Source organism: Elephas maximus, chromosome X (genome assembly GCF_024166365.1).
Source record: "Elephas maximus indicus isolate mEleMax1 chromosome X, mEleMax1 primary haplotype, whole genome shotgun sequence".
Lineage (NCBI taxonomy): Eukaryota > Metazoa > Chordata > Mammalia > Proboscidea > Elephantidae > Elephas > Elephas maximus.
Window position 1 is genome coordinate 113,857,260 of NC_064846.1, and position 20,232 is coordinate 113,877,491.

The 20,232-nt window shown below is 39.6% G+C and overlaps 1 protein-coding gene across 6 annotated transcripts in view; it reads left to right on the forward strand.

Annotated features, from left to right (window-relative positions):
* Positions 1 to 20,232, forward strand: part of WNK3 (WNK lysine deficient protein kinase 3) — a 428,084-nt gene that overhangs the window by 209,734 nt on the left and 198,118 nt on the right. For all 6 annotated transcript variants that reach the window (XM_049872575.1, XM_049872573.1, XM_049872574.1 and 3 more), the window contains exons 9-10: positions 753 to 916; positions 1,042 to 1,191. In XM_049872575.1, the coding sequence (XP_049728532.1) occupies positions 753 to 916; positions 1,042 to 1,191 (314 nt within the window). The remainder of the gene's footprint in view (positions 1 to 752; positions 917 to 1,041; positions 1,192 to 20,232) is intronic.

Below are 20,232 nucleotides of genomic sequence, written 5' to 3' on the forward strand. Positions count from 1 at the left end.
CATGAAAGGGTTTTCTAGACTTTTAAGACCCATTTTTTTAGCCTCAAGTATAAAAATAACACAGTTCCTCCAGTTTCTCTGTTGTAATGCATTCTTTCCTCCAGAGGAACACAGTATTTTCATAGAGATAACTAATTGTTCTATAAAAACAATATTATTTTCTAACCAGGTTCTAGGAGAAAGAGAACATGAAAAACTTATATTTTACTGAAATCTAAATGCCAAATGTAGATTAGTTAGGGATATACATGAAATGGCCAGCAAATGGAGTTGATCTTTATGTGTTTCTTTGTGTTTAGGTTTGCTTTACTTAGAAAATTTCAGTCTTACCACAATGTTAGCATTTCATTGCTTGATGAAGATTGTACGTGATGGTTTTTGATTAATTCTGTACATCTTTCATTTAAAGTTGTCTCGGGTTGTCAGAATAAAGAAACAATTAAAAAAATTTACCATTACCTATGCCATTTGGATAGGAGCCCTGGTGGTGGCACAGTGGTTAAAATGCTCAGCTGCTAACTAAAAGGTTGGCAGTTCGAACACACCAGCTGCTCCGCGGGAAAAAGATGTGGCAGTCTGCTTCCATAGAGATTTACTGACTGGGAAACCCTATGGGTTCTACTGTGTCCTGTAGGGTTGCTGTGAGTTGGAATTGACTTGATGGCGGTGGGTGTGTGTTTGTGTGCGTATGCCACTTGGACATTGTGTTTCAAGTTTTTTCTTCTACCTATTGCTTATTTTCTTTATTATAGGTGACAATTTGTCTGAGGCAGGAGCTGGATCAGTTATGCATTTAGATACTTCAAGTCAGCCCAGTATAACTTATTCTTCAGACCAGATGATGGGCTCTCAAATGGTTTCTAACATCCTACAGGCTGAAATAAATGTTCCAGGGCAGATTTATCCGCCTCCACAGGTAGGAGAACATTACCAGCAAATTACAGGGGTGAGGAGGAATGTTATTTTTTTAAATATATAATCATTGCATATACTGTGAATGGAAGGGGTTATCTGTAATCTTTTTATGTCCTTATTTAACAGTTGCAGAAGCAGCCAAAGCTGACTCAGCCCCAGATTTTGCCTTTGGCTCAAGGTCAGTCCACTGTTTTGCCTGTACATGGCCTTGGGCCTCCAGTTGTTTTGCAACCCCGGGTTTCCCCAGTAAATGTCCAGAAGTTCTCACAGATAAAGGTAAGACACATTTTAGAAATTCTGTATTCATTTAAACAAACTTAACACTGTCTAAATTTTCTGGCAGGCAAAGGCTCTTTTTCTTATATCCATCATAGTTTAGGTAAAAGTCACTGAAAGCTATAAGTTGTTTGTACTTTCCTTCATCCAGGATATCCCTCTTAAAGAGGTGCCTAGACACATTGTGTAACTAGAATCTTGAGACACAGCTTGTATAATTGGAGAGGAACTGGGGAACTCACTATGTGGCCAGAAAAGACTCTTTAGGATTCTGATCTCTTTCTCTTGTTAATGATGGTTTGTTTTTTGTGTTGAACTTTTCCATCCTAGCTTGAATGTAGACTAATCTCTGTTTCAGTTCATTAAAAATAGTATTTCATAGAATATAATAATTTTTAGCAGTTTCATCTAAATTTTTGACTTTTTTGGTTCATGTTTATTTCTGTAGGAGAAACCACAAGCTGTTTTGTCTCTCAGAATCTTTGAGTCGGTGTTCATTTCTCACAATGCATAGTCTTTGTGTGAGTTCATATATCAAAAGTCTATCCTGGCTGGAAACATAGTTGGGCTTTTCTTTACCATCACCTGCTGTACCCTCCCCTTTACCCCGGCACCATCCCCTGTGTTTGCCTTATCTCTCTGGGAATGAGATGGTCTCAGCTCCTCCGCCTTCTCTGTATATGGTTTAGCTAACAACTGGAGCATCTGTATCTTTTTTTTTTAAATAATTTTTATTGTGCGTTAAGTGAAAGTTTACGAGTGAAGTCAGTCTCTCACACAAAAACCACACCTTGCTACACACCCCCAATTACTCTCCCCCAGTGAGACAGCCCACACTCTCCCTTTTCATGTCCATTTCGCCAGCATCTAAGTCCCTCCACCCTCTCATCTCCCCTCCAGGCAGGAGATGCCAACAGTCTCAAGTGTCCACCTGATCCAAGAAGCTCAATCCTCACCAGCATCCCTCTCCAACCCATTGTCCAGTCCAATCCATGTCTAAAGAGTTGGCCTCGGGAATGGTTCCTATCCTCGGCCAACAAAAGGTCTGGGGACCATGACCACCGGGGTCCTTCCAGTCTCAGTCAGACCATTAAGTCTGGTCTTTTATGAGAATTTCGTGTCTGCATCCCACTGTTCTCCTGCTCCCTCAGGGGTTCTCTGTTGTGCTCCCTGTCAGGGCAGTCATCGGTTGTGGCCGGGCACCATCTAGTTCTTCTGGTCTCAGGATGATGTAGTCGCTGGTTCATGTGGCCCTTTCTGTCTCTTGGGCTCGTAATTACCTTGTGTCCTTGGTGTTCTTCATTCTCCTTTGATCCAGGTGGGTTGAGACCAATTGATGCATCTAAGATGGCTGCTTGGTAGCATTTAAGACCCCAGACGCCACTCTTCAAAGTGGCATGCAGAATGTTCTGTTAATAGATTATATTATGCCAATTGACTTAGATGTCCCCTGAAACCACGGTCCCCAGACCCCTACCCCTGCTACACTGGCCTTCGAAGCATTCAGTTTATTCAGGAAACTGCTTTGCTTTTGGTTTAGTCCAATTGTGCTGACCTCCCCTGTATTGTGTACTGTCTTTCCCTTCACCTAAAGTAGTTCTTATCTACTATCTAGTTAGTGAATACCCCCTCCCACCCTCCCTCACTCCCCCCTCTCGTAACCACAAAAGAATGTTTTCTTCTCAGTTTAAACTATTTCTCAAGTTCTTATAATAGTGGTTTTAAAGAGTATTTGGCCTTTTGCACCTGACTAATTTCACTCAACATAATGCCTTCCAGATTCCTCCATGTTATGAAATGTTTCACAGATTCCTCTCTGTTCTTTATTGATGCATAGTATTCCATTGGAAACCCTGGTGGCGTAGTGGTTAAGTTGAACGGCTGCTAACCAAAGGGTCGGCAGTTCGAATCTGCCAGGCGCTCCTTGGAAACTCTATGGGGCAGTTCTACTCTGTCCTATAAGGTCGCTATGAGTTGGAATCGACCCGACGGCACTGGGTTTGGTTCTGGTTTTTTAGTATTCCGTTGTGTGAATGTACATGATTTATTTATCCAGTCATCCATTGATGGGCACTTTAGTTGCTTCCATGTTCTTGCTCTTGTAAACAGTGCTGCAGTGAACATGGGTGTGCATATATCTGTTCATGTAAAGGCTCCTATTTCTCTAGGATATATTCCAAGGAGTTGGATTGCTGGACCGTATGGTAGTTCTATTTCTAATTTTTTAAAAAAGTGCCAAATCGATGTCCAAAGTGGTTGTACCATTTGGCATTCCTACCAGCAGTGTAGAAGTGTTCCAGTCTCTCCACAGCCTCTCCAACATTTATTATTTTGTGTTTTTTGGATTAATGCCAGCCTTGTTGGAGTGAGATGAAATCTCATTGTAGTTTTGATCTGCATTTCTCTAATGGCTAATGATCGTGAACATTTCCTCATATATCTGTTAGCTACCTGAATGTCTTCTTTAGTGAAGTGTCTTTTCATATCTTTTGCCCATTTTTAAATTGGGTTATTTGTCTTTTTGCAGTTGAGTTTTTGCAGTATCATGTAGATTTTAGAGATCAGGCGCTGATCAGAAATGTCATAGCTAAAAACTTTTTCCCAGTCTGTAGGTAGTCTTTTTACTGTTTTGGTGAAGTCTTTGGATGAGCATAGGTGTTTGATTTTTAGGAGCTCCCAGTTATCCAGTTTTTCTTCTACGTTCTTTATAATGTTTTCTGTACTGTTGATGGGATGTATTAGGGCTCCTAATGTTGTCCCTATTTTTACTTCCATGATCTTTATCGTTTTAGATTTTATATTTAGGTCTTTGATCCAATTTGAGTTAGTTTTTGTGCATGGAGTGAGGTATGGGTCTTGTTTCATTTTTTTGCAGATGGATATCCAGGTATGCCAGCACCATTTGTTAAAAAGATTGCCTTTCCCCATTTAACTGTTTTGGGGCCTTTGTCAAATATCAACTGCTCATATGTAGATGGATTTATGTCTGGATTTGCAATTCTGTTCCATTGGTCCATGTTTCTGTTGTTGTACCAGTACCAGGCTGTTTTGACTACTGTGGCGGTATAAAAACCCAGTATAATAGGTTCTAAAATCAGGTAAAGTAAGGCCTCCCACATTGTTCTTCTTTTTCAGTAATGTCTTATTTATCTGGGGCCTTTTTCCATTCCATATGAAATCGGCGATTTGTTTCTCCATCTCATTAAAGAATGTCCTTGGGATTTGGATTGGAATTTCATTAAATGTATAGATCGCTTTTGGTAGAATAGACATTTTTATAATGTTAAGTCTTCCTATCCACGAGCAAGGTATGTTCTTTCACTTATGTAAGTCTCTTTTGGTTTCTTGGAGAAGTGTAGTGTAGTTTTCTTTGTATAAGTCTTTTACATCTCTGGTAAGATTTATTCCTAAGTATTTTATCTTCTTGGGGGCTACTGTAAATGGTATTGATTTGGTGATTTCCTCTTCGATGTCCTTTTTGTTAGTGTAGAGGAAGCCACCTGATTTTTGTATGTTTATCTTGTATCCCGATACTCTGCTGAACTCTTCTATTAGTTTCAGTAGTTTTCTTGAGGATTCCTTAGGGTTTTCTGTGTATAAGATCATGTCATCTGCAAATAGAGATGCTTTGACTTCTTCCTTGCCAATCTGGATGCCCTTTATTTCTTTATGTAGCCTAATTGCTCTGGCTAGGACTTTCAGCACAATTTTGAATAAAAGTGGTGATAAAGGGCATCCTTGTCTGGTTCCCATTCTCAGGGGAAATGTTTTCAGGCTCTCTCCATTTAGAGTGATGTTGGCTGTTGGCTTTGTATAGATGCCCTTTATTATGTTGAGAAATTTTCCTTCTATTCCTATTTTGCTGAGAGTTTTTATCATGAATGAGTGTTGAACTTTGTCAAATGCCTTTTCTGCATCAATTGATAAAATCATGCGATTCTTGTCTTTTGTTTTATTTATGTGGTGGATTACATTAATTGTTTTTCTAATGTTGAACCATGCCTGCATACCTGGTATGAATCCCACTTGGTCATGGTGAATTATTTTTTTGATAGTTGTTGAATTCTATTGGCTAGAATTTTGTTGAGGATTTTTGCGTCTACATTCATGAGACATAAACCCATGAGGCATATAGGTGTATAATTTTCTTTTCTTGTGGTGTTTTTACCTCGTTTTGGTATCAGGGATATGGTAGCTTCGTAGAATGAGTTTGGTAGTATTCCATCCTTTTCTATGCTCTGAAATACCTTTAGTAGTAGTGGTGTTAAGTCTTCTCTGAAAGGTCAGTAGAACTCTGCAGTGAAGCTGTCTGGACCAGGGCTTTTTTGTTTGGGAGTTTTTTGATTACCTTTTCAATCTCTTCTTTTGTTATGGGTATATTTAGTTGTTCTACCTCTCTTTGTGTTAGTTTAGGTAGGTAGTGTGTTTCTAGGAATTCGTCCATTTCTTCTAGGTTTTCAAATTTGTTTGAATAGAGGTTTTCATAATAATCTGATTCTTTGAATTTCAGTTGGGTCTGTTGTAATATCGCCCATCTCATTTCTTATTCGGGTTATTTGCTTCCTCCCCAGTTTTTCTTTTGTCAGTTTGGCCAATGGTTTATCAATTTTGTTGATTTTTTCAAAAAACCAGCTTTTGGTCTTGTTAATTCTTTCAGTTGTTTTTCTGTTTTCTATTTCATTTAGTTCAGCTCTAATTTTTATTATTTGTTTTCTTCTGGTGCCTGTGGGTTTCTTTTGTTGCTCTCTTTCTATTGGTTCAAGTTGTACAGATAATTCTTTGATTTTGGCCCTTTCTTCTTTTTGGCATGTGCATTTATTGGTATAAATCGGCCTCTGAGCACCACTTTTGCTGTGTCCCAAAGGTTCTGATAGGAAGTTTTCATTCCCATTGGATTCTATGAATTTCTTTATTCCATCCTGAATGTCTTCTGTAATTCAGTCTTTTTTGAGCAGGGTATTTTTAGTTTCCAAGTCTTTGATTTCTTTTCCTGTTATTGATTTTCACTTTTATGGCCTTATCGTCATAGAAGATGCTTTGTAATATTTCAGTGTTTTGTATTCTGCTGTTTTTTTTTTTTAAGGCTTGCTTTATGAGCTAATATGTGGTCTATTCTAGAGAATGTTCCATGTGCACTAGGAAAGAAAGTATAGTTGGTTGCTGTTGGGTGGAGTGTTCTGTATATGTCTACGAGGTTGACTGTGGCATTGAGATCTTCCGTGTCTTTATTGAGCTTCTTTCTGGATGTCCTGTCCTTCAGTGCAAGTGATGTGTTGAAGTCTCCCCTATTATCGTAGAGCTGTCTATCTCACTTTTCGATGCTTATAGAGTTTGTTTTATGTATCTTGCAGCCCTGTCACTGGGTGCATAAATATTTAATATGGCTATATCTTCTTGGTGTATTGTCCCTTTAATCATTATATAGTGTCCTTCCTTATCCTTTCTGATGGATTTAACTTTAAAGCCTATTTTTTCAGAAATTAATATTGCCACTCCTGCTCTTTTTTGATTGTTGTTTGCTTGATATATTTTTTCCATCCTTTGAGTTTTACTTTGTGTCTCTAAGTCTAAGGTGTGTCTGTTGTAGGCAGCATATAGACAGATCTTGTTTTTTAATCCATTCTGCCACTCTCTGTCTCCTTATTGGTGCATTTAGTCCATTTACATTCAGGGTAATTATGGATAGGTATGAATTTAGTGCTATCATTTTGATGTCTTTTTTTGTGTGATGTTGACAGCTTCTTCTTCCCACTTCATTTTATGTGCTGAGTAGATTTTTTTTACATACTGTCCTTTCCTCATATTTGTTGTTGTTGATTTTGTTTTTGCTGTGTCTGTATTTTTCCCTTGTATTTTATTTTGATGAGTAGGATAGTTTGTCTTCTTTGTGATTACCTTATTATTTACCCCTATTTTTCTAAATTTAAAACTAACTTTTATTTCTTTGTATCACCATACCTTCCTCTCCATATGGAAGGTGTATGATTACATTTCTTAGTCTCTCTTTCTTATTTTAATGTTGTCTTCTTTTTTATAATTATATCGCCGTTACCCTGTATTGGGCTTTTTTTTTTTAATCTTGCTTTGTTTTTTTTGGATTTCCCTGTCTGGGTGGACTTCTGTTTGCTCTTGCCCAGTGTTCTAGTCCTGGGTCGATATCTGATATTATTGATTTTCTAACCAAAGAACCCCCTATAGTATTTCTTGTAGTTTTGGTTTGGTTTTTACGAATTCCCTCAACTTGTGTTTATCTGAAAATGTCTTAATTTCACCTTCATATTTAGGAGACGGTTTTGCTGGATATATGATTCTTGGCAGGCAATTTTTTTGCTTTCAGTTTTTTAAATATGTCATCCCATTGCCTTCTTGCCTGCATGTTTTCTGCTGAGTAGTCCAAGCTTATTCTTATTGGCTCTCCTTTGTAGGTGATTTTTCTTTTATCCCTCACTGCTCTTATAATTGTCTCTTTATCTTTTGTTTTGGCAAGCTTGATTATAATATGTCTTGGTGACTTTCTCTTAAGATCTATCTTTTGTGGAGTACGATGAGCGTCTTGGATAGAGATCTTCTCATCTTTCACAGTATCAGGGAAGTTTTTTGCCAACAAATCCTCAAGAATTTTCTCTGTATTTTCTGTTATCCCTCCCTGTTTTGGTACTCCAATCACTTGTAGTTTATTTCTCTTGATAGAGTCCCACATGATTCTTTAGGTTTCTTCATTTTTTAAAATTCTTTTATCTGATTTTTCTTCAAATATATTAGTGCCAAGTGATTTATCTTCGAGTTTAGAAATTCTTGCTTGTACTTGCTCAATTCTGCTCCTCTGACTTTCTATTGAGTTATCTAATTCTGTAATTTTATTGTTAATTTTCTGAATTTCTTATTGCTGTCTGTCTTTGGATTTTTCCAGTTTATTAAACTTTTCATTATGTTCCTGAATAATCTTTCTGATTTCTTCAGTTGCTTTATCTGTGTGTTTCTTGGCTTGTTCTGCATATTGCCTCATTTATTTTCGGATGTCTTGAAGGGTTCTGTATATTAAACTTTTGTATTCTGCATCTGGTAATTCCAGGAATGCACTTTCATCTAAAAGATCTCTGGATTCTTTGTTTCGAGAGCCTGTTAAGGTGATCATGGACTGTTTCTTTATGTGACTTGATATTGACTGTTTTCTCTGAGCCAGCTATAAGTTATTGTATTAGTTTATGCTTCCTTACTGTGTCGAAGCTGCTTGCTTTGTTTTGTTTTTGTATACCCCTACGGGTTGCTAGAGTGAGCTATCTTGATTATTTTCGCCTTTGGAGCTCTGGTGTCCTGTCCCCAGCTAGCTAGAGCTATTATCAGGTATATCAGTGTAGGAGTCCATTTGGTTTTCTTGTATGAATTCAGCTCAGGTTTCCAGGTAGCTGATATCAGGTGCGTGGTACAGGCTTTGTCCTACAGTCTTAGAGGGGCAGGGGTGATTGGCGTATATACCCGCATCTAATTGCAGCAGAGGGTCATGATCTGAACAAGGCAGGGGGCTGAGAACCGACCCCCGCGTGTCTCTGAGGAAAACACGTCTGTTCCCTGGAACGTGCTGCTGGGTGGATTTTGCAGAGGGACCATGGGTACCCAAAGTGTCTCTCGTAAGGACTGGGAGGTACCAGTTATCCCTGGACCCCTGTCGCGGGTCCCTGGGTGACCCACGTGGAGCTGTCAGTCCTTAGGTCCCAGTTTTGGGTAGGTAAGGACCTTCTTTAATAGGCAAAGGAATGTGAAATATCAAACAACCACCTTTCCACTGCACCGCTGAAATGGTTGGTGTTTGCCAACAAGCGCCTATTCTCCCAAAATAGTCCCACACAGGTGCATGCAGAAGGGAAAGGTGCTCAAGGTCCATGGACGGTTCATATCTGGACAGGTGCTGTTTCTGTCCTGAGCTCCCGTAGTTAATAGAGCTAGGAAATTATCTTTTCCCCCAGTTACAAATTTTTTCCTTCCCAGGGTTGGGAGGATGGCTCCAGGTGCTCACCAGGGTCTTTCTCAGTTCTAGGGATTTAGCCGCTGAAGCCGGCTTGGGGGTGGGGGTGGCACGGTAAAATATACACAGGTACTTAGCTTTTGCCAAGAGTGCCATTCTTCTCAGGTTTCGGAGGTGTGAGTGGGCTGTGTGGGTGGCTGCTTCTCCCTGAGGAAACTGTGGCCGAATACTAGGACCAGTCCGCCACCGCCGCTGCTCTGGGAATGGTGCCTGAGGGCTCCCCGCGATTCAGGTGCGGCAGCTCCTCTCCGCTTCTGAATGGCTCTTCCTTCCCCTGCCCCTCAGTTTGTTGTCTAAGCTTTCCTTTGATGGTCAGGGCTCACAGCTTGTCACAAATGTACTCTTTTCACATGTTTTTTCGGGTCTTTGTTGTAAAGAGGGCTCGACGGAAGCATCTGTCTATTCCGCCATCTTGGTTCCGCCTGCCATTTCGCATCTGTATCTTTTAGGAGATTGGTGTGTTGTCACTTGGAGGTCATCAATAAGCTTTTAATGAGTACTATCTTCTGGAGATATCAGATAAAATAAAATATGGTTCTTGGTCTTAGGGAGCTTACAGTCTTATAAGGGAAAACATATACATACTTGACAAATGCTAGCTGCATTTTAAATTTGCTGTAGTAGATTTAATCTGATATAGTTGAAGGTACCTGGTATTAGGCTAGTGTTTATAGGTGATATGGTATATATCTGTAATTGAGCTCATGTTGTTTGATTTGTCTCTAAAGACTATAATGTAAAGTATGTTGAATGGATGCTAAAATTTGACTAGATTCAACCACATAAGCATACAGGTATGTGCATTTTAATATTTGTTTCCAAAATTTTAAAAGGGGTTTAAAAATATATATGATGAAACTGTTACTGGTGTATTTTTTAAAAAGTCTGTAAAATTTAAAGAAGAAAATGGCAATCACCAGTTATCTCTCCAGATATGCAACTTATTGTTTACATTTTGGAATATAGTCTCAAGATTTGTCTTTTTTAAGTTTACACATGTAGTTTTGTTTATATATACATATTTATATAGATCAAGAGGCAGTTGTTTGGACAGAAAAAGGGGATACTGATTGGTTTAAAGTCAGGAAAGGTGTGTGTTAGGGTTGTATTCTTTCACCATACCTATTTAATTTGTATGCTGAACAAATAATATGAGAAGCTGGACTACATGAAGAAGAACAGGGCATCAGGTTTGGAGGAAGGCTCATTAACAACCTGCTTTATGAAGATGACACAACCTTGCCTGCTGAAAGTGAAGAGGACTTGAAGCACTTACTAATGAAGATCAAGACCACAGCCTTCATTATGGATTACACCTCAACATAAAGAAAACAGAAATCCTCACAACTGGACCAGTGAGCAACATCATGATAGACAGAGAAAAGATTGAAGTTGTCGAGGATTTCATTTTACTTGGATCCACAATCAACAGCCATGGAAGCAGTAGTCAAGAAATTAAAAGACGCATTGCATTGGGTAAATCCGCTGCAAAAGACCTCTTTGAAGTGTTGAGGAGCAAGGATGTCACCCTGAAGACTAAGGTGTGCCTGACGCAGGCCATGGTATTTTCAATCACATTATATGCATGTGAGAGCTGGATAATGAATAAGGAAGACCGAAGAAGAGTTGACGCCTTTGAATTGCGGTGTTGGCAAAGAATATTGAATATACCATGGATGGCCGAAAGAACGAACAAATCTGTCTTGGAAGAAGTACAACCAGAATGCTTCTTAGAGGCAAGGATGGCGAGACTGCGTCTTACATAGTTTGGACCTGTTGTCAGGAGGGATGAGTCCCTGGAGAAGGACATCATGCTTGGCAGAGTACAGGGTCAGCGGAAAAGAGGAAGACCCGCAATGAGGTGGATTGACCCAGCGGCTTCAAGAATGAGCTCAAGCGTAACAACGATTGTAAGGATGGCGCAGGACCAGGCAGTGTTTCGTTCTGTTGTGGATAGGGTCGCTATGAGTTGGAACTGACTTAACGGCACCTAACAACAACAAGAGCATGTATATTGCATGCATGTTTTTTTGTAGCCTGACGTTTTCACTTATTATATAGAGCCACAAAAGCAAGAACTTTGACTACTTGGGTCTTTTTTTTTAGAACAGTGACCGAAGCTCTAGAAATTATTGCTTTTGGCTTATATTTCAGGCAAGTTCTTGGGAGGACTTCTATGTTCATTTTAGCTGTGATATTGAAATCCTTTTGAGCTTTCTCTTGGTATTTCCACTGTCTGGTGTGTGAAGGTCTGAGATTCAGTTACTCTGAATCTCTGCCAGTTTTTGAATGAGTTATATGGTAAGTGCAATATGTGAGAAGCCACGAGCAGTATATTGCTGGGGCTTATCTCAGCCGCTTAGTGTGTTCAACTAACATTTTTATATACTGGCTGTATACCCAGCACCTTTTTGATAACTTCCTGTAGTTTTTAGAACATAGCATTATTTTATCTATCAATCTGTCTGGCAGCTTCCCATTAAAATGGGCTTAGTGTATGTGTTTATAATTTGAATTTTCCTTGCACCAGCACCAGGAACTGCAGTTGACCTGTGGAGCAGATGAACAAACTTCAGCCCAATGTATGAGTTTAGACTTTCCACTTAGTGGAGTTCCACAACAAATTCTTTCTACAGTTTCTCCTCAGACGTTGCTTGCTTCACAGTTGACTTCTCAGCAACCAAATTTGGTCATCAGCTTGAACCTGGCCTTAGAAATGGAAGTCAGGCTTTAACCAAGGTACCAGATCCCAATTCGACTTTTTAGTTTCTTATTGGTTAATCACCCTCAAGCTTTGTCGAGTCATTCTTCTGCCCAATATGTGGGCAGTGCACAGAGTGCTACTAGTACAGCTATGCTCCTTTCTAATTCCATTGGGGTGCATTCGGGGTCCCATCAACCTTCACAGAAATTACACTCAACATCACAGCCATATGCAGTGGTAGATCAGGAGTCTATAACTCCAGGTTCTTTGATATCACAAAGCCAGAGCATGCATTTGAAGGAGCCTTGTATCCAAGCCAGTATTGAGCAGCACCCATTAATTTTACAACCTAAGATAATGGCATCGTCACAGAAAAATATTCAGCAAGATTGTATTCTGCAAGACTCTGAAGCTCATGCAAGTCAGCAGTAGCCAAAGGGTGGCATTGAAAGTGTGAATCAGTCCCCGGAACGGCCATCTTATTCTATTCAACACACTTACCAAGGACCATCTGCAGAGCTGTCGCTGTTCTCATTAAAGGCTCCTGAGCAGCTGCCCTTTGTGATGCATTCTCACGAACAGGCTTCTTACCCATCACAGCCAACTTACCCAATCCAGCCTCCAGCACACCCTGTTTATTCACTGCCAGCCTCAGATCATCCGTTTTGCACTGTACAACCACCTGTGGTACAACCCTCTCATTTGGTACCATCTCAAGGGCAGCCGGCTTATCTAGTGCAACCTCCGGTTCAGTCATCTTTTCCAGACCAGACAACACATACAATCCAAGCATCTTACCCTGTGCAACTCATGGAACAGCCTGCTTGCCTGGCACTGTCTCTTGAACATACCCGTTATTCAGGACAAACTACCTACACCTGAACAGATAACCTTCACAAACCAGCAGGTATACGTAGTAAACCCATCTAAGAGCAAGCAAGTTCACATTAAAAACTCAGCAGATCAGAAGTTATATTCAGTATCACCTCATGTAGTACAGACTACTGAGCAGGAAGCCTATTGAACACAGTCCCAAGGTACTAACTCTTCAGCGTTGGAACAAAAGACATATTTAACATCAACTGAGCCTTTATTTAATGTCCAGCATTCAGCAGCTCCATCCCAAGCAGATGTCAAATTCGAGCAGCAGCAGCTAAAAGCTCAGACTCAACCAGCTAGCAGTACAGCTCGGGGAATAGTAGGACAGTTTCTACACCCTAGGAAGATGTCTTTCATTCAGCAGGCCTCTTCACAGTCCCACATCCAGCCCCCACACTTCTCAGTACAGCTTTCCCAATCACATACAACACCAAGTCAGGTTTCTCAGTCATCTTTCATTCAGTATCACCAAATGACTCATTCATCCTACACACAAGTGCAGCAAACTCACCAGTTCTCTACCCAAGAAGGTCCCATAAATCAACAGCAGTCTTTGTGTAGTCAACGTGTTGTTTGCTAGCAGCAGGTGCCTCATTCTCAGGGACCTAACCAAGTTCAGTCATTACCAGGTGTTCCAAAGACCATTACAAACATGCTCCATGTTATATCTCCTTTGCAAGAACAGTTGCAACCAATAGCAGTGGAACAACAATATATAATATAGCCTTTAGAGCAGCTTCAAGTGCCTCAGGCATTAGACAACAGTCAAAGTTTTACCCTTCAGAAAAACCTAGCACAGCACCAGTGAGCATACATTCAGCAGTCTACTATCCAGCCACGGTGGCAGCCATCTTCTAGTTTAGCACCTGTTTCTGGGTCATCAGAACCACAATTATAACAGCAGACCCTTTATCAAAGCTCTGGCATAAACCTTCCAAATCAACTGTCTTCTGTTCATCTACCAACACTTAGCGTTCCAGTACTGGCTTCCACTGGCTTTCAGAGCATTTCTGTGTTACAGTCACAGCAGCATTTGCAAAGCCACGAAGTTCCAAAGGTAAATCCTCCTGGGAGAAATTGTGATGATGGTGATTTTTCTTATATGTTCAGGAGGAAAGACAGTTTAAGGGTCAGAAAGATAGTAAGCTATAGTAGAAATAGCACTGGAAATCCCTGTTCTGGCTCTTTTCCTTACTAGGTAAGCTTGACTCATGTCTCTTCTGAGTTTCCTCATCTATAAAATGAAGGGATTAGACCAGAAGACAACATAAAAATATTTGAGCATCTACTTGGGATATATTTATTAGTCCCTCAAAAACAAAATCCCTTCTGTCATTGAGCTTTGTTGTCTAATGGGAATATTTTAACAAAAAATAAACTGTACAATACAGTACAAGGTGCTCTGGTAAAAATATAGAGCAGGGTAAGGAGGAAAGTAGATTGCAATTTTAAATAAGGTGGTTACCAGAGTAGGCCTCATTGATAAAGTGACATTTGAGCAAACACTTGAAGCAGGTGAGGGACTCAGCAATGGATATTCCAGGTAGAGGGAATAGCTGGTGCAAAGGTCCTGGGGAAGGAGTGTGTCTGGCATGTTTGAAGAACAGCAAAGACACCAGTGTAGCTTTTCAAGATTTTTTAGTCCTAAAATGTTAGGAGCCTATGATTATCTTATTGTTGTACATTAATAATAAAGCATTTGCTATTGTGAGATAGCAGTATGCTGTTCAGTGATTCCTATGTGCTAAACATTATTCTAAGGACTTTACAGGTACTGTTCTCTCAATAACCCTGTAGGTACCAGCTTTCAATATCCCCAATTTACAGGTGAGGAAACTGAGGTACAGAGAGGTTAAGTAACTTTCCTAGTGTCATACAGGAGAGCCAGGATTTGAATCCAGACTACATGGCTCCAGAGGCTGTGCACTTAATCATTACACTCTAGAGCCTCTTTGTAAGATAGCTGTCTTCACTATCAGAATTGGATAAAAATGGCATGATGACTTCAATAAGATTTAGTTAACTCAAAAAAAAAAAAAAAAGACCATTGCCATTAAGGCAATTCTGACTCATAGCAACGCTGTAGGATAGGGTACAACGGTTCCATAGGCTTTGCAAGGAGTAGCTGGTGGATTCCAACTGCCGAACTTATGATTAGCAGCCGAGTTCTTAACCACTAGTTAACTCAGGGAATTGATGGAATTAAAGTAAGGAACTGAGATTCAAATTGAGTCTTGTTTTGCTCTTCTGCTCTGCTTTAGTTATCTCCAAAAGAGTCTGAATTTATTTTCGATAAAATGCTTTGAGACCCTTAGATAAAAGGTGTGTTGTACCGTACCGTACTGTGCTATGCTGGAACAGTTTATTTTCTAGTGATGATATATTACTATTCTGAACAGCTATAACCCCAAATATTGTATTTTTAAGAAAATTCCTTCTTCATCAAGGGCATAAATTATAATGAATGCCAATGTGTGAGTGCTCTCCTAACAGGACTGATCAAGGATTAATAAAGATCTTTGTAGCTGAAGTTTTCTTCAGACAAGGTGTATTATTCTGGGATTTATTTCTTTAGAATAAAGTTTTTCACAAAGCATTTTGAATTGGAATCTTTAGTTCTGTGGCCAGGTTCCATGTTTTGTATATTTTCCTTTTCTAATTAAAAAAAAAAAAAATCCCAATATTTTATTTAAAAAAATTTCAAAGATACAGAAAACTTGAAAAAAAATTGTACAATGAGCTCCCATATACTTATCACCTAGATTCTACTGTTAACTTTTGCTGTATTTGCTCTATTATGTCTATATATCTCCCCCACCTGTCTGTCAGTTTGTCGTACTGTGGGGGCTTGCGTGTTGCTGTGATGCTGAAAGCTATGCCACTAGTATTCAGATACCAGCAGGGTCACCCATGGAGGACAGGGTTTAGCTGAGCTTCCAGACTAAGACAGACTAGGAAGAAGGACCTGGCAGTCTACTTGTGAAAAGCATTAGCCAGTGAAAAAGTTATGAATAGCAGCGTAACATTGTCTGATATAGTGCCGGTAGATGAGCCCCCCAAGTTGGAAGGCATTCAAAAGATGACTGGGGAAGAGCTGCCTCCTCAAAGTAGAGTCAACCTTAATGACATGGATGGAGTAAAGCTTTTGGGACCTTCATTTGCTGATGTGGCACGACCCAAAATGAGAAGAAACAGCTGCAAACATCCATTGATAATCGGAACCTGGAATGTATGAAGTATGAATCTAGGAAAATTGGAAATCGTCAAAAATGAAATGGAACACATAAACATCGATGTCCTAGGCATTAGTGAGCTGAAATGGACTGGTATTGGCCATTTTGAATTGGACAATCATATAGTCTACTATGCTGGGAATGACAACTTAAAGAGGAATGGTGTTGCATTCATCGTCAAAAAGAACATTTCAAGATCTATCCTGAAGTACAACGCTGTCAGTGATAGGATAATATCCATTAGCTTACAAGGAAGACCAGTTAATACGACTGTTATTCAAATTTACGCACCAACCACTAGGGCCAAAGATGAAGAAAGAAAAGATTTTTATCAGCTGCTGCAGTCTGAAATTGATTGAACATGCAATCAAGATGCATTGATGAATACTGGTGATTGGAATGCAAAAGTTGGAAACAAAGAAGAAGGATCAGTAGTTGGAAAATATGGCCTCGGTGATAGAAACAATGCCAGAGATCAAATGATAGAATTTTGCAAGAACAACGACTTCTTCATTGCAAATACCTTCTTTCACCAACATAAACGGCGACTATACACGTGGACCTCGCCAGATGGAACACACAGACCTCAAATTGACTGCATCTGTGGAAAGAGACGATGGAAAAGCTCAATATCATCAGTCAGAACAAGGCCAGGGACTGAATGTGGAACAGACCATCAATTGCTCATATGAAAGTTCAAGCTGAAACTGAAGAAAATTAGAGGAAGTCCATGAGAGCAAAAATATGACCTTGAGTATATCCCACCTGAATTTAGAGACCATCTGAAGAATAGATTTGACACATTGAACACTAGTGCCCGAAGACCAGACGAGTTGTGGAATGACTTCAAGGGCATCATACATGAAGAAAGCAAGAGGCCATTGAAAAGACAGGAAAGAAGGAAAAGACCAAGATGGATGTCAGAGGAGACTCTGAATCTTGCTCTCGAATGTCAAGCAGCTAAAGCAAAAGAAAGAATTGATAAAGTAAAAGAACTGAACAGAAGATTTCAAAGGGCAGCTCAAGAATACAAAATAGAGTATTATAATGACATGTGCAAAGAGCTGGAGGTGGACAACCAAAAGAGAAGAACACGCTTGGCACTTTCAAGCTGAAAGAACTGAAGAAAAAATTCAAGCCTCAAGTTTCAATAGTGAAGGATTCTATGGGGAAAATATTAAATGACACAGGAACCATCAAAAGTAGATGGAAGGAATACACAGAGTCATTATACCAAAGAGAATTAGTCGATATTCAGCCATTTCCAGAGGTAGCATATGATCAAGAATGGATGGGACTGAAGGAAGAAGTCCAAGCTGCTCTGATGGCATTGTCAAAAAACAAGGCTCCAGGAATTGATGGAATATCAATTGAGATGTTTCAACAAACAGACTCATCTATGCCAAGAAATATGGAAGACAGCTTCCTGGCCAACTGAGTGGAAGAGATCCACATTTATGCCTATTCCCAAAAAAGGTGATCCAACTGAATGTGGGAATTATAGAAAAATATCAATATCACAGGCAAGCAAAATTTTGCTGAAGATCATTCAGCTGCAGCAGTATGTCAACAGGGAACGGCCGGAAGTTCAGGCCAGTTTCAGAAGAAGACGTGGAACAAGGGATATCATTGCTGATGTCAGATGGATCCTGGCTGAAAGCAGAGATACCAGAAAGATGTTTACCTGTGTTTTATTGACTATGCAAAGGCATTCGACCGTGTGGATCGTAACAAATTATGGATAACATTGCGAAGAATGGGAATTCCACAACACTTAATTGTGCTCATGAGGAACGTATATATAGATTAAGAGGCAGTTCGGAAATAACAAGGGATACTGATTGGTTTAAAGTCAGGAAAAGTGTGCGTCAGGGTTGTATTCTTTCCCCATACCTATTCAATCTGTATGCTGAGCAAATAATACTAGAAGCTGGAGTATATGAAGAACGGAGCATCAGGATTGGAGGACGACTCAATAACAACCCGCGTTATGCAGATGACACAACCTTGCTTGCTGAAAGTGAAAAGGACTTCAGTATGGATTGCACCTCAACATAAAGATAACAGAAATCCTCACAGCTGGACCAATAAGCAAAATCATGATAAATGGAGAAAAGATTGAAGTTGTCAAAGATTTCATTTTACCTGGATCCACAATCAACAGCCATGGAAGCAGCAGTCAAGAAATCAAAAGACGCGTTGCATTGGGTAAATCTGCTGCAAAGGGCCTCATTAAAGTTTTGGAGAGTGAAGCTGTCACCTTGAGGACTAAGATGCGACTGACCCAAGCCATGGTATTTTCAATCGTATCATATGCATGTGAAGGCTGGACGATGAATAAGGAAGACTGAAGAAGAATTGACGCCTTTGAATTGTGGTGTTGGCGAAGAATATTGAATATACCATGGATTGCCAAAAGAACGAACAAATCTGTCTTAGAAGAAGTACAACCAGAATGCCCCTTAGGAGCAAGGATGGCGAGATTGCGTCTTATTTACTTTGGACATGTTGTCAGGAGGGATGAGTCCCTGGAGAAGGACATCATGCTTGGCAGAGTACAGGGTCAGCGGAAAAGAGGAAGACCCTCATTGAGGTGGACTGACCCAGTGGCTGCAAGCATGAGCTCAAGCATAGCAACGATTGTAAGGATGGCGCAGGACCGGGCAGTGTTTCGTTCAGTTGTGCATAGGGTTGCTATGAGTCAGAACCGACTCGAGGACACCTAACAACAACAGCATCTATCCATCTATTCATTTCTTTGTCCATTTATCAATTTATTTAGTATTCTGGGTAGATTTCAAAGTTAAAGCAAGTTGTAGACATTAGTATATTTTATCCATAAATAAATACTTCAGTGTGCATGTCATTGCCTAGAATTCAGTATTTATGTTTTTAATTTGAATTTGTATATACTTAAATGCACAAATCAGAAGTGTACAGCTCAGTAAGTTTTGACCTGTGTAATCCAAACTATCATCAAGGTACAGAAAAGTATTGGCAAACTTTTTCTGTAAAGGGCTAGATAGTATTTTAGGCTTTGAGGGTCATTGCCGCTCAATTCTGCGATTGTAAGTGTAAAAACAGCCATAGACCATATGTAAATTAATGGCGTGGTATTCCAATAAAAGTTTATTTACAAAATCAGGTGGTGGGCTAAATTTGACCTGAAGTCTATAGTTTGCCTACCTGATACAGAATATTGCCACATATCCTTTCTCAGTCAGCCTCTCACCCCTTGCCAGTGTTAGCCAACATTGATTTTTTTTTTAACCATAGATTTGTGTAGCCTGATCTAGACCTTCATATAAATGAGACTATGTAGTATATACTCTTTTGTGTAAGGCTTCTCTCATTGAGCATGTTTTTGAGATAGATCCACATTGTTCATGTGTATTAGTAGTTCATTCTTTTTCACTGCTGAGCAATATTCCATTGAATAAATATACCACGATTTGTCCATTTTACTATTCGTGAACACGTGAGTGGTTTCTAGTTTTTGGCTATTAGGAATAAAACTGTTATGAGCATTCTTAATGTAAGTGTTTTTGTGGGCATGTTTTTCATTTCTTTTGAATAACTATCTGGGGGTGTAACTGGTGTGTAGTAGAATAGGTGTTTCTTTAACTTTATAAGAAATTGCCAATCAGTTTCCTAATTTGGCTGCATCATTTTACACAAAAACCAACAATATATGATAGCTCCACAACATTGCCAATGTTTGGTGATGTCTTTTTGATTTTAGGTATTCTGTGGGTATGTGACTATGAGTTGGAATCGACTTGATGGCACTGGGTTTGGTTTTTAGGTTTTTTTGGGGGGGGGTATGTGGTAGTATTTCGTTTTGGTTTAATTTGTATTTATCTGGTGATCGTGATGTTGAGCATCTTTTTTTGTGGATGTCTTGGCCTTCGTATATCTTTCTTTGTGAGGTGTCTATTCAGATCATTTGCCCTGTGTGTGTATGTGTATGTTTGTTGTCTTTTTAATATTGACTTGTATTTTTGTTGTTGTCAGGTGCCACTGAGTCGGTTCCAACTCATAGTGACCCTGTGTACAGCAGAACAGAACACTGTCCAGTCCTGCGCCATCCTCACAATCTTTGTTATGCTTTAGCCCATTTTCGCAGCCATTGTGTCAGTTTGTTTCGTTGAGGGTCTTCTTTTTTGCTGACTCTCTACTTTGCCAAGCATGATGTCCTTTTC